The 14,519-nt window shown below is 36.1% G+C and overlaps 1 protein-coding gene across 1 annotated transcript; it reads right to left on the bottom strand.

The window, feature by feature from the left end:
* Positions 1–2,539: 2,539 nt before the first annotated feature.
* LOC126693542 (TMV resistance protein N-like) lies at positions 2,540–10,840 on the bottom strand. The gene is made up of 9 exons (XM_050389527.1): positions 10,695–10,840; positions 9,977–10,507; positions 8,611–9,709; positions 8,224–8,499; positions 6,661–8,133; positions 5,793–6,582; positions 3,281–3,355; positions 3,127–3,202; positions 2,540–3,002 (listed from the first exon to the last, which is right to left on the bottom strand). Exons 2-7 carry the CDS (start codon positions 10,483–10,485, stop codon positions 3,303–3,305), a joined length of 4,200 nt encoding a protein of 1,399 aa, XP_050245484.1. The 5' UTR covers positions 10,486–10,507; positions 10,695–10,840; the 3' UTR covers positions 2,540–3,002; positions 3,127–3,202; positions 3,281–3,302.
* Positions 10,841–14,519: the final 3,679 nt, after the last annotated feature.

Below are 14,519 nucleotides of genomic sequence, written 5' to 3'. Positions count from 1 at the left end.
GCCACTCCGTGTGCTCTTACATCTACGGGTGGGGATAGATTAGCTTGGTCTGCCTCGACCCAGGGAAATTTTGATCTTGGAAGTGCCTACAAAATTGCTATGGGGGATTTGCATGCTGGGGAGTTTCCAGGGAAGTGGATTTGGAAAGCGGATATCCTTCCTAGAATCAAAACTTTTATCTGGCTGTGTTACCATAATAGCATCGGGGTCAAGGATTGTTTAGTGAGAAGGGGTATGCTTTGAAAATGGTGTTTGCCCCCTTTGTGGTAGGAATCCTGAAACAATTATCCATGCGCTGAGGGATTGCAAGAGCATCAAACCCGTGTGGATCTAGTTGGGAGTGCGATGGGCTGATAGAAGATTTTGGTCAGATGATCTGCATCAGTGGCTTGAGCTCAACGGCAAAGAGGGGAGATGCCGAGAGTCTTGTTTTTCCCCTTGGAGAACAATCTTCTTATTTGCTATCTGGCTCATATGGAAGAGTAGGAACCAAGTCGTGTTTAAGGATAAACCTCAAAATCCCAGGTTAGCGACGGAGATTACTAACAGTGCCACGGAGTTTACTTATTGTGCCTCTTCTTGTATTAAACCCAATAGAATGATAATGAAGCAGGTTAGATGGGAAAAGCCTCAGGTTGGATGGGTTAAATTAAACACTGATGGTGCTTCGAGGCCAGGTATGGATAGAATAGGATGTGGAGGCATCATTAGAGATGAGCATGAGCAATGGATCACGAGGTTTTCTAGGAGGATTGGAGTAGCGAATAGTTTCACTGCTGAGCTGTGGGGGTTGTGTGATGGATTACAACTTTGTTGCTGCAGAGATTTTGACTCTTTAGAAGTAGAGATTGATGCTAAAGCTATTTTTGATGCTCTTCTTAGTCCTGAGTATGTAAATAATATCGTGTCTCCCTTATTAGATGACTATAGGACGTTGGCCATTCGGTTCCGCCATATCTGTTTCAAGCACTGTTATCGGGAGGCGAATCGGTGTGTTGATAAGCTGGCTAGGTTGAGAGCAAGCCAGTCTCTAGATTTTATTGTTTTCCAAAGTCCGCCTGTGGACATTTTAACTTCCCTTGAGGAAGATGCTAGTGGGGTGTATCGTTCCAGGCTTTATCCTGTGAACTCTGTTTCTTAGTTCTATGCTACTCTTCTGTTTACCCAAAAAAAAAAAAAAAAAAATTAGTATTCTAAAAAAAAAAAAACAATAATATATTGAGACATAGGTAGTTTGGAAATCATTAGATGTAATTTATTGAAATCTCCAGAGGACATCATCCAAGAAGAAGGTAGCCACCTATTTCTATGTTGATCTTTCATGACATCTTCCTTTTTTATTTTTAGGCTGAGCGGGAATTTTAATTTACAAATATTTAGTTTCTAGAAAGGAGTTTTACACATATATACACTTAGATTATTTTAGATTAAAATTCTATCTCAGAGTAACAAAAAAAAAATTATAATTTACTTTATTATTTTTAAAAATATCATTTTATTTTTTATTTTCTTTTTATTGGATATCACATGATGAGAAGCTTTTGGTTCGTGAAACTTGATGGTTCTTTGATGCCATCTACATTGGCAAACTACCATAATGACCAATTTTTTTAAGATTAATTTTAGGATACAAAGTTACAAGCTACTATTAACATATTTTCAATTTGGAAGCTCTTGCGTGTTGATTCCTCTTTTTTCCCTCTCAAGTTCCAGTAATCAAATTATGCATATAAAAGTTTTGTGAAGAATGGAAAAAGGTTCAGTTTTAGGTATGAAAGCTTTTACGTTTTTTTGGGTATAAAATTAATAAAAAGTTGTGTAATTTGATCATAGTGTTTATGTGGCTTTTCTATGTTTGCTTATTTCTAGATTAAAGGACAAGATTGGAGAAGAAACAAATTAGGCCCTTTTTATGTGAATGCATGAGTTTCTAAAGCTAAAATTTCTCTTCCTAATTCAAATACAAAATTTTGATCATGATTTTAGTTTTATTGACTTTTAATACATGGGTTGATGCCCTATAATGGTTTTTTCAGATTTTATTGTATATATATCATAGGTAATTTAAGGATCTTATTATTAATGTTGTTTTCTAAGAGCTGTCTTGAAGAATTATTTTCGTGTAGCCATAACAATATTTGTTTTGCAGTACTCACCTATATATTTATCCATTCCATTCAATTTATGTTAAAATGCTCTCAAAAAAAAAAAAAAAAAAAAGTTAAAGTGAGTTGATATCGTTACATCACCACCCAAAAAAAAAAAAAAAATGACACCACCTTTGAAATAAAGAAACAACCAATTATGGTGAGTGTTTAAAGCTTTTTATGTGGTCTGTTTTCTTCTTCTGGCCATTCTTATTCAAAGTAGTAAATATTTAATGTCCTGTTTGTTCCAATTAATAATGGTAAATAATAGAGATTTAAAAAAAAAAAAAAAAAAAAAAAATGAAAACCTAAAGGAGATCTAAAAAACTCCGAAAAAGTCCTAAATATTTAGGCTAATATTGTCTTTGATAACATATTTGTATAAAAAAAAAAAAAAAAAAGAGGATGAATAATTTTATTGCTGCATCAAAAACCAACATTACAATGACTCATTTAAAAAATTAAAATAACATTTGCAATGGAGGCTGGTATATCCTGAAGCCATATACATAGGAGCTTCTAAAAACTGGGCATGAGGTTGGGGCGTGCTAGAGATGTGCAGAGCCATGTCTGCCTCCCTTCGGGTATATTAGAATTTGCATGCTCTCATGGTTGTTGCAAGCCATTTCGCGTCTTCAACAATGTGCCCTGTTGGTGATGTGCATTTTGCTTGCTCAGCATATTGCATTGATAACCACCAACCAGTCTCCTTCTATGGCAAAATAGATTGCTCATCACACTGCCATGGCCTCTATACCTTCCGCATCACGGACAGTGAATTGATCACAGTCCTCCAAAGGAAGTATTTCGATTTGGCTGGGACTATTAATGAGATTCCCAACTTTTGCATCCATGCTGTAGTATACTTACTGAACTTAGTATGTGAAAAGTTGTTAATGAAGGAATTTAACAAATATACCCCTTCACAATTAAATCACATTTATAGCAAAACCCCTTCTGTAATTATTAATTGACTGACCTGAAAGTCTACACGGTCCCAGTAGTATAAGATGTTGGAAAAGCAGAAGTTTCTCCAAACGTTTATAAAAGCATACCTGGACAGCATAAAAATTAAAAACCAATACTGAAAATAAGAGTACAAATAAGAAATTGACTCTATGGTTGTCCCATACCCATTTATGCTACTCATCATCTCTATTGTCTTTTGTCTCTTGCACACCAACAAAGTAACCGAAATATCCATTCTCCTGCATTTTGATTAAAGGGAGATATTAAAATAAGGACTTCGCATGATAGAGAAGAAAATGTCATGGTTCGTGATGATATCTCTATCAGATGTGATTGGTTCTATTGTTGAAAAAAGACTGCCTTTTTAAAGGCCAGTATGTGTTAAACAATATGCCCAATCGAAAATAAAATACGAAGTTTAATATTAATTTTATCCTCATTAACTAAAAGAACACTCTTTTTGATATTCCTATATAACAAGAAAAATGAATTAAAGAGGATTTACAAAGAAAAGGATATGATACAACCATTTCAACCAACATGCTCATGAAGCCAACCAACTCACTGTTATTTGATAAGACCTTCATTCTCTAGTGAATAGATATTTAAACAAACAGAAGTATGTTCTCAATCTATTCTTTTTATTTATTTATTGGAAACTTGAAATTTTATTGAATCACAAAAAGCTTTCTATAAAATTTGGGGTCTCCTCAACCCAAGTCAAGTAATCCTGAACATGCTAACTGTGTTGACTGTTGAGCTAGCGAATGAGCTGGTTTATTGTCATTATGCTTTGTGTTTGAGAAATCTCAGCTCATCGAAACTTTTGCATCCACACACGGTTCCACTGATAACATTCTGGTGTTTCAATCTTCCCAGATAAAGCATTCCAGACTAACAGAGTCCCCTTCAAAAATAACCTCTTGGACACCTATATCTCTTGCAAAGTGGGCTACGACTTCCATAGCTTTGGCTTCAATTTCCAGTGCAACCAGTGGTGGTCCAAATCTTATTTGAACTGCGAGAATAACTGACTAAGCCATGCCATAAGACTCATTCTCCAAACACGACAGGGGGCATTAATCTTCATACACAGCTGCAATAATGTTACCCATTTCATCTCGAATCAGTACACCCACCCCTGCTGTCTTTTCCTCTGTGAACACTGCACCATCCACATTGGTTTTATACATCCCAGGTTCGGGTGGAGACCTTCACTTCTTCTGCTGCTGTTGCCATAATATTGCATTCCCTCTATTTTAAGCCACCAGCCTCAATTAATTTCTATGCATCCAAATAGCCCAGTTAGTCATCATAATTAATTCGATCAGATGGGCTTCGATCTTATCATCCTGAACCACTCTCCAAAACACATTAGTAAAATCCTCTTCATCAGAAATCATTACGTGGCCAAGATTACAGCTGGTCCATATTTCTCTAGCCATTCTGCAACAACAAAAGACATGACCAGTAGACTCCTGAGCCTTCCCACATCCCTCACAGACCCCATCAGTAGATAAATGATGCTGTAAATGGTTTAGTTTTGTAGGAAGAATGTTCTTGCATGAATGTCGCATGAAATTCTTAAATTTCCCAGATACAGAGATACTTCAGCTTTCCAAACTCGCTTCCACAGCTTCATTGTGTTCACCTTGTAAGAGCTCTTGCCTCTGTTAGTGGAATAGTGCATCCATAGCCACTTTATATGCACTATTCATAGTGAATTTTCTGCTGGTGGTAGCAGCCTATATCAACTTGTCCTCTGTCATATACAGGGCATAGGCAGATTCCTAAAATGGTATCATCCTCATGATCCATGAAAGATCTTCTCACCACTTTACTCTTCTATGTTCCATCCTCCCCATTAATTAGATCACAAACCTTAGCATCCATTGGGAGGTTTTTTACTTCTTTTTTTTTTGGGGGGGGGGGGGGGGGGGGGGGGGGGGGGGAGAGGGGGTGGGAGGGAGGGGGTTGTGTGGGGTTGGAGGATTACGTTATATCTGGATGGGAATCCATTTATCATGCCACATGCTAATGCATCGCTCATTATGACCCAAATTAGCATACAGAAAATCACCATTCCGAAAGTACTTTCCTCAGAATACTTTATAGAAAAATGAGTTCAATTTTTTTTTTTTTGGAGTTTCCACCCTTGCTTAGCCAACAAAGCCAAGTTAGAGGCATGTAAATCTTTAAACCCCATCCCTCCTCTCTCCTAAGGAGCACATAACTTGTCTCAACTATGCCAAGTCATTCTCTTTTCATCCTTTTTTTTTGACCCCGCCAAAATTTCTTACAAGGTGAGTCAAGTCCTCACATAATGCCTTCAGAAGAAGGAAACAAGTTATTGTGTAAGTGGGTAAAGCCTGGGCAACTGGTTTAATGAGAATTTTCTTTCCTACCTTAGACAATAACTTATCCATCCAACCAACAAGTTTATTGGAAACTGTCTCCTTTAGTTGTTGAAATGTATTCCTTTTGGAAAGGCATAATTGTCTTTGACATTTGGAAGAATATACGTTAAACCAAACATGCATTTTATGTTTTTCTAAGTTCACTGATAATATGAGGAAAGCACAATGCTTTGAAGTTAACATTTTGAAAAAATGCTAATATATGTCCCAAAATGATGACTTGTAAATTGTAATAGTAACAAGAAAGATGATGACTTACTGAAGTAAAAAATTTCCCTTTGACTAGAATCCTCAGAATCAGCCATAAATCTTACGAGTCTATGAATCCTCTCTGGCTGTGGTTCCTCATCAGAGTAGCCTTTTCTGCTAGGTCCAGCCCCATCATCCCCGTCATTGCTTCGCTTATTTCTGAAACCTTCTGCAGCTGAATTGGAATGATCATTATGGAGATCACCCAGATCCTCATAGAGCATACTGTTGTTGCTGCATTGTGCCATAGTTTGATTGGGATCCTCGATGTCTTGCTTGTATACCAAATGGAACCCAACTTTTTCCACCTCATATTCTGGGGAAGATATTTCAATCTCAAATTGATGAGCACCATTCGCATCAATTTGACTAAATGTTTCTCCCCAATTGGAGCCAGAATAGTGAGTGGACAAATAGAGCAACCAAAGGTGAGGTGATTCAACTTTACCATAATTTGTCATAAATCCAGAGTCTAGCATGGTAAGTGACTCAAATTTACCATAATTTATTGCAAAATCAGATTTTACTGGAACTGCCCCTCGAAATCCATGTACCTCAAATGCACAACTACTTTGATATGACCCGTTGGGTACAAAAACAATGCACAACGCAATTCCCATCAACTCATCACACCCACAAGACGGCACTTGTAGTTGTATCTTCCATGTATGACCCGTCAACACTTGAAGCTTACTTCGAGGGGGACTTTTCAAAATAAACCTTGCAGGGCTAAACCCTTTTGGAATTTCACCTCCAGGAATAATAATCTCTAACATGTTTGGTAGTCTACCACTTTGTCCCTGAAAAATACAAAGCATAATGTTTGTGAGTGAGACAAAGAGACAGAGAGACCGAGATAGAGAGAGAGAGAGAGAGACCTGAAGCATGTTACTTCCACTTTGAATATTGTCAACCAATTTGAAGCAGTTGAGATACGTGAAAAGCAAACGGGAGGGACATGACCTAAAAGGATGATTTTGTAGTTCTGGCAATCTCTCCAGTGAAGTACAATTGTTTGCAATTACGAATTCAATAGTTGATGGAACATTTTCCAATGATTGAAGCCTTTTGCAACCCTCTAAATGGAGTGTTTGAAGGTTAGAGAGTTGAGAGATGCTTTTAGGAAGGGAAACAAAATTATTTCCACATAGATTTAAGCGTGCTAAAGAAGACAAGTTGCCAATATCATTGGGGATTGATGAAAGATCGCAGTCACAAAGATCCAAGTATATTAAGGAATGCAGACCTGATAAGGAAGGCAACAATAAGCCCACAGCAATATGACTCGTTGGCATGGAATTAAATGAAAATAATGTTTCTTTCAATCCATGGACAAGAAGTTCTTTGAGATTTTTAAGGAGAACAATGGAGGAAGGAACTTCTTTTATAGAAGTTCCACTCAAATCAAGGAACTCCAAACCTTCTACATTCCCCAAATTCTCTGGCAACCTGTCAAATTTTGAGCATCCAGAAAGATCAAGAGAATTAAGCAACTTCAAACAACAAATGGTGCTAGGAAGACACACAAGGTTTTTACAATTTTTTAGAGACAATAAAGTAAGGCTTGTCAAATGTTCAATCGATGAAGGCAGCTCTTTAATAGCTGTTCCACTCAAATCAAGCTTCTCCAAACCTTCAACATTCCCTAGGTTCTCTGGCAAGTTGTCAAATTTTGAGCATCCAGCAAGATCAAGAGAATTACCCAACTTCAAACTAAAAATGGAATTTGGAAGACACACAAGATTTTTACATTTATTAAAAGTTAGTAAAGTAAGGCTTGTCATATGTTCAATTGATGAAGGGAGCTCTTTTATAGCTGTTCCACTCAACTTAAGCACCTTTAGACCTTTGACATTCCCTAGGTTCTTTGGCAATTTGTCAATTTTTAAGCACCAAGAAAGATCAAGAGATTCAAGTGATTTCAAACTACAAATGGCGCTAGGAAGACACACAAGATCATCACAATATGCTAGAGATAGTGAAGTCAAGCCAATCAAGCCTTCAATTGATGAAGGTAGTTCCTTAATACCAGTGCCATCCAATTTCAGCTCTTGTAAGCATCCCATGTTTCCAACAAATTCTGGAATTTTCTCGATGTCAAAGCAACCAGAAAGTTCAAGAGTCACGAGTGACTCCATTTCAAACTTTCTTGGAAGACAACTTAGTTTTCGGCAACGTCTTAGATCAAGAAGAATAAGTTTTTTTAGAATCCCAATGGATGAGTGAAGCTCGCGTAACTTTGTGCAATTTGACAAAACTAATTTCTCAAGATTTGGCACTCCGGTAAAGTCAGGGGTTATGATTAGGTTTAAGGAGCTAGCCAAATCAATGAACTTCAACTTGTCAAAATTCTGATAAAAGAAGAAAAAAAAAAGTTAGAATAATTAGTTTCCTAATGTTTGTTTATTGTGATTTAAAAGCAAAGTTGTTAACAAGCTTACCTTTATTCCTATCCAAAGTTGTTCAATTTTGCTCTGTTGTAAATAAAGTTGAACAAGCTCATCTAGCTGGAAACTTGATGGCAAAGATTTTGAAGGATATGAAATCCAATCAAGAATTCTTAAATCATTAGGAAGATGTGTGGGGACACGGTGATTGCCACAAATTCTAAGAAATTTAAGATTCTCCATCTTCAAAAAGGCCTTAGGGTTCCAACGTGCCTCTTTTTCTTCATTATAAGTACTTAAAATATCCATGGCTTGAATTGCTTCTGTTCCCTAATAATCATGAAGAATTGCAAAATATATTATTAGCATAACAATTCAAATTTGAAATTTGTTGAACAAAAAGATAGGGAAAGAGATCAAATTCTCTAATTAAACTCCTACCTTATTTTTTTCTAACACTTTGTCAATGTCCTTATAAACCCACAGTCTACTACGCTTCCCAGGATCATCAAGGCACTCTTGAAAAACTAGGTTCCTACCCATTTCTTCAAGTAAATCATGCATCCACACCATATCGTCATACATAATTTTTAAGAGAGATTTATCAATGAGTTCCTCCAATCCAAGAACAGGGTAAAGGCCAAGAATATCTAGTTTTTCTACTACATGATCTTTCTTCTGATGATTAAAAAAGCATGCAATATGCAAGAATATTTCCTTTTGTGGCTTTTGCAGTCCATCAAAACTTATTTGAAGTACTTGGAGAATTACTTCCTCAGGAAATTCTTTGAGTCTCTCTAACGCAATTTTCCATTCGACACTACTTTTTCCAAACAAAAAAGAACCCAAAACCTCAAGAGCTAAGGGAAGGCCACCAGCATACTTCAAAAAATGATTAGACAGCTCTATATAATCATCAAGTACATGCTTTTTTCTAAAAGCTTTCGAGCAAAAAAGCTGAAGAGCATTTTCATCATTCAATCCTTTAACTTCATATATTGTATCCACTCCATGTGCCTCCAACACATGCTTATCTCTTGCTGTTATGATAATTCTAGTGCCGGGACCAAACCAATCATGCTCCCCAGATAACATTTTTAATTGTTTCGGTTTATCTACATCATCAAGAACAAGAAGAATCTTTTTACGACTTAACCTACTCTTGATCTTGAGAACTCCATCATACTCCTCTTCTATTTTCAAATCCTTATCCTTCAAAATGTCATCAATAATTTTCTGTTGTAGAGGAACACAACCATAATTTTCAAATTTTTTCCTAACATCCTTAATAAAACCATGAGCTTCAAATTCTTTAGAAACCATATGATAAACAACTCTAGCAAGAGTTGTCTTACCCATTCCCCCCATAGCCCAAATTCCTATGAAGCGAACATCATTTGACCCTACAGCTAAACACGACTCCAATTCCACCACTGGAGAGTATATTCCTACTAGCTCTTTGGTAATATATGGGAATGCATCATATTTCAAGTTAAGTGATATGCATCCCACAATTTCTTGGATATCTTGTGACTCAGGCCTGCAATTAAGAAAGTTCAATATACATTGAGTTTGAACCACCTATAGGTAACAAAAAAACAAACAAACAAACAAAAAAAATACATACTTAATGTGCAATTCTGTTGACTGAAAGAAAAAAAATATGCGATCAGGACAAAATCGAAAGATGTACAACGAAACATGTAAATAGATCTACTTATAAGGTTCCAAATAGAGTCAATAAGTTATATACTTGAAGTGAGTCATTTGAATATTTAAAATAAATAAATATGTCAAGTTGTGTTACCTAGTATCCTTTAAATGCCATCCAGCGAGGTTGCCCACTTGTCTCAGAGCAACTCTCCATTTCTCGACCCTCTCTTTGTTCTCCTTTTTTTCATATTCAACAAAAGCCTGTTCAAAAGTTTTCCTTTGTTTTCGTACATCAGATGGATCGACATAATGAAAAACAGGCAAAACTGTCATTCCCTTCTCTTCCTTGCAAAAAATGATGTGTGCAAGTTCATCCAAGCACCAAGTTGAAGATGCGTAGTCTTTTGAGAGAATGATTACAGCAAATTTGGATTCTTTTATGGCTTCCAACAACTCTGGTCCAATGGCTTTCCCTTTCTTAAGTTCTTCATCGTCTCTAAAAGTGTGAATGCCTTTGCCTTTCAAAGCATTAAATAGATGATCCATAAAATTGTTGCGGGTGTCCTCGCCTCTGAAACTGAGGAAGACGTCATACTTCCTTTGAGCAGTAGAAGAAGAAGAAGAAGAACTTGGGAAAGAGGACGAGTCAGCTTCCATGCCCATTAAAGCCACTGGATATATAGATCTACATGTCCCAAAAAAAAAAAAAAAATCCATTAGAAGTTTAGAACTGAAGAAAGAATAAAAAAAATAAAAATAAATATGAAAAAATAAGAAAATATTCGACTCCCAGCCTGAATTGAGTTCGTGGCTTTTGAAAGTACGTCGAATCGGAGAGAGTTGGAATCGAATCTATGAGAGAAATGGAATACCTTTTGAAACGCAGAGACTACTTCTACTTGGAAGTGGCCTTCTTTTTGAGAAATGTGACTTGTGAAGTGGTGTGGGAAATTTCCTGGAAACTTCTTCGTTTTTCAAGATTCGAGAATGTACACTTGTCGACCCGGCCCCATGTGACTGTGAGAGTCATCATAGGAGTCTATTCTACACCATAGCTTTTTTTATCAGCTAAAAGTTCTTTTTAATTTTTATTACCCATTGCTTTTTTTACATTTACATTGCTTTTTGAATAGTAGAGACTAGAGAGTTTATTTATAAAACCAATATAAAAACGTAATTTACAAAACAAATAAAAAAGTTTGCTATTTGCGAAAATCTGGCCAGCTACTATCTCCAATTTCGAACTCAGCCACAATTTCAAAATCCAAAACTTCCACTTCTCTCTTCTCAATTCACATTGTCTCATGCTTATTCACCTCAGAAGAATAAAGCCACTTGAATTCAGCCCTCCAGCTCCAGGCCTTAGTTCTCACCCAATACTCTCAAGCAGGGTGAAACTAGGAATTTTTATTTAGAGGGTCAAATTGTGATACTAATATATTTATCAAGACAATCCCAAGTATACATATATGTATACACACTTTTTTATTATATATACACATATATATACACACTTTTTATTTGATAAGTTTTATATATATATATATATATATATATACACACACACCCAACCAAAAAAAAAAAAACTTAGTATTTTCAATCAAAATTATGTTTGATGGTGATCTTTCATAAAATAAAATTCAATTTCACTATTTTCATAGTGAAATTCTTAAAAAGTTTCATTTTCAATACAAATTATTAAGTTTTATACTAAAGTAAGTAAAAAAAAATCTTTTAATTGAACTAATGAAATTTTAAAAAACATGAATAATTCAAAATTTGGAAGAATAAGTTAACTAAAGAGACATTTCATGTGTAGTTTTAGTGACAAGATTTTTTTTTTTAAATGAGTCAATAACTTGTTAATCACCACATAACAAGTTGAAAAAAATAGATTCAAACATGTTTAGTGTCAAACTTTATCAAATATTTAATAGATATAAGAACACATTTTACAATAAAGTTATATTTTTATAACTATTAGATCAATTATTTTTTATAAGAGTATCATTGGACTAATTCAAATATTTAGAGGACAACTTTTATTTTTGTAGACTAAATTCTGAAAATATTAAAATAATTTTATATATATATATATATATCTCTTTTAAAAATTTCAAAATTTGGGGGGCACACCCCCCCCCCCCCCCCCCCCAATTGCATGGCTCCACCCCTGCTCTCAAGGCAAGTTTCTCCACCCTTTTCTCAAACCTCGTCGCTTTGCCCAGTGTCCTCACTGCCTGCAAAAACATCACCACTCCAAAACCTAACAATGGTTTCAGGCTCAGCTCCCTTGACTGACTCGCAATCCCTTCTCCACTCAGTCTCAAAGCGATTCGATATCGGGGAAATGGGCAGTCAGCTCTGCGTCAATTGGTTCGATATTGAGGCTTGTTGTGTCACAATGCTACCCTCAAGAAAGAAAGGTGAGTCCTTGGTCTTGCCCAACTTGAAATTAAAGGTTTTGATTGAAGCTATTAGGTTGGTATTGGAAATTGTGTATGATGAGCGGTTTGTAACTTTTTCTTATGGTGGGCGTGTCGGTATGGGACGCCACACCGCCATTAGGTCCCTTAAGAACTCGGTAGAGAATCCTAGTTGGTGGTTTAATGTCACATTTGATAGAGAAAGGTTTGATGATAGGCATGTAAATAAGTTGTGCTTGTTTATTGAAGAAAAAATAAAAGATGTTTCTTTGATTGGTTTAATAAAGAGGTTGTTTTAGTGTGAGGTGGTGGGAATTGAAGCAAAGTGAAGGGTTAAATTTGACTTTCAAATTAACAATGAGGTTCGTGAAATCTTCATAACTTGGACTGATGAAGTGGTCCAAGATTTCTTGGGTTCCTTGGAAGAGCGTTGGGAATGGCATCGGATGCTTACAGCAGGCGATTTTCTCTCTTTAAGGCATATTAGAGATCAATTACCCCAAGAGCTGGTTGATGCTTATGATAAGTTCCAAGAGCAAGTTGACAAGTATTTGAGTCCGGTCCAATCTAGAAAGGCTTTAGAGAAAGAAGAAAAGAGAGTGGAGGAGGAAGAGGAACGGAAATATGCTAAGAGCATGGTTGAGGATTTGAAGAGGCTGTGTATGAAAGTTGATGCACCAATAGAACTTGTTAGGAAGGCAGTTAAGATGTCTGGTTTTACAAATAACGGGGGTCGCCCTAGGCCAATCAAGTTACTCATTGCTCTTGAAGATACTGATCTTATCAAGTGGTATCAGAAGTAGCGAGAAGGTGGCTTGATTTCTTCTGCTGCTGTCACAACTTCAAGATGGTTAAAACTGTAGTAACTTATCACCTGAGGTTCTCTTGCATTTTGACACTAGCAGAGAAGCATGAGTCAACCAAACATGAAGCCATTAAGCATTACACTAAAGATTCGAAGGTCTCTGATTTTAATGGAAACGAAGAAGTGTACTTCCCCACAGAAAGAGAGGTTAAAATGATGGGAGATCAAAATCTTTCGGATCCAAGGCCTATTGATGGGGCTTTATCTTTGGCTTTGATCAGGTTGGCATCTGATGAGCCTTCATGTTCCTGTATCGGTCATTTCTGTGACAGAATGGATACTGTTTATTATCGGGTACGGTTACTGCAGAACCGTTTGAATGTGAACCAATCTGTTAAGGACAGGTGGGTCCCAGGGATGGGTGCAATTCATGAAAGTCTCAATTGAAAATGCCTCCCGCTCTGTTCTCATCACATAAACGATTTATATATGGGGAATATCACCCTGCAAGACATTGACTGCACTTCGTTTGTGGATGTGGACTGAATGTTGCTTGTTCTGCTGCAGTTTTCTACGTAATTGGCATTGGTTCTGGTGGCTGTTAATATCTGAACCTTGTTCAAGAAATTCTTCTGTATTTCTTTTCTGAAATGAAGCCAGGTAGGTGATGTGTAAATTGTTTGCGTTTTTATTGATTTTTTTTTTTTTTTTTTTTTTTTGCTACTAATGTTATTGTCATTTGTGGTGATGAATACTTGTGTGAAGTTTATTATCAAATATTATAGAGAAACATATTCAAGTAGTCATTATCCAATACTTCTCCAGGATTTTGGGTGGTTATTTTGTAACTTCTCCAGGTTTTGTGAAAGGCATCCTTTGTTTTCCCAACCCTGAGCACTTGATTTATCTCATTGCTCAATTTAATATGATGGAATAGGATTACAAAACCATTTTGTCCATGAAAATTATGTCCTTGTGCCTTGCTTAGGTATCCTTTCAATATGATAATCATGTCTTTCCTTAAAACTGTTTTTGTGGTGCCTTCTTGCCTTCTTCTATGTAAATATCTAATGTTGACATGCTCAATTTATTCTACAGCATTGTGACTGTCATGCTCACCACACCAGCTGTTTGATCCTTAATTTTGTTGTTTGTTTCATACAAAACCTTAGGTCTTTGCAATAGATATAATACATTAATCATTTCACTCTTTTTATTTTTTATTTGTAAGTCACACACAAACTAAAAGATTTCCTTTGGCATGTCTGGTGAAAAAGTTAGTGGCTACTGTAACTAAGGGGACGATTTGTTCTTTTCCCTGAGCTTCTTTTGTTTGAATGGGAAATGGGACTGGTAAAACCTTTGTCTCATTGAAGCTTCTTTCCCATGAGTTTCTAAATTTTGGTTGACCAATTGGAAAGTGTTTATGGAGATTTATATCTATGTTATTTTTTAAAAATCTTTGT

The sequence above is a fragment of the Quercus robur genome, chromosome 7 (genome assembly GCF_932294415.1).
Source record: "Quercus robur chromosome 7, dhQueRobu3.1, whole genome shotgun sequence".
Taxonomy (NCBI): Eukaryota; Viridiplantae; Streptophyta; class Magnoliopsida; order Fagales; family Fagaceae; genus Quercus; species Quercus robur.
The sequence above is the reverse complement of the archived record's forward strand: the minus strand, read 5'-3'. Positions and strand labels throughout refer to the sequence as shown.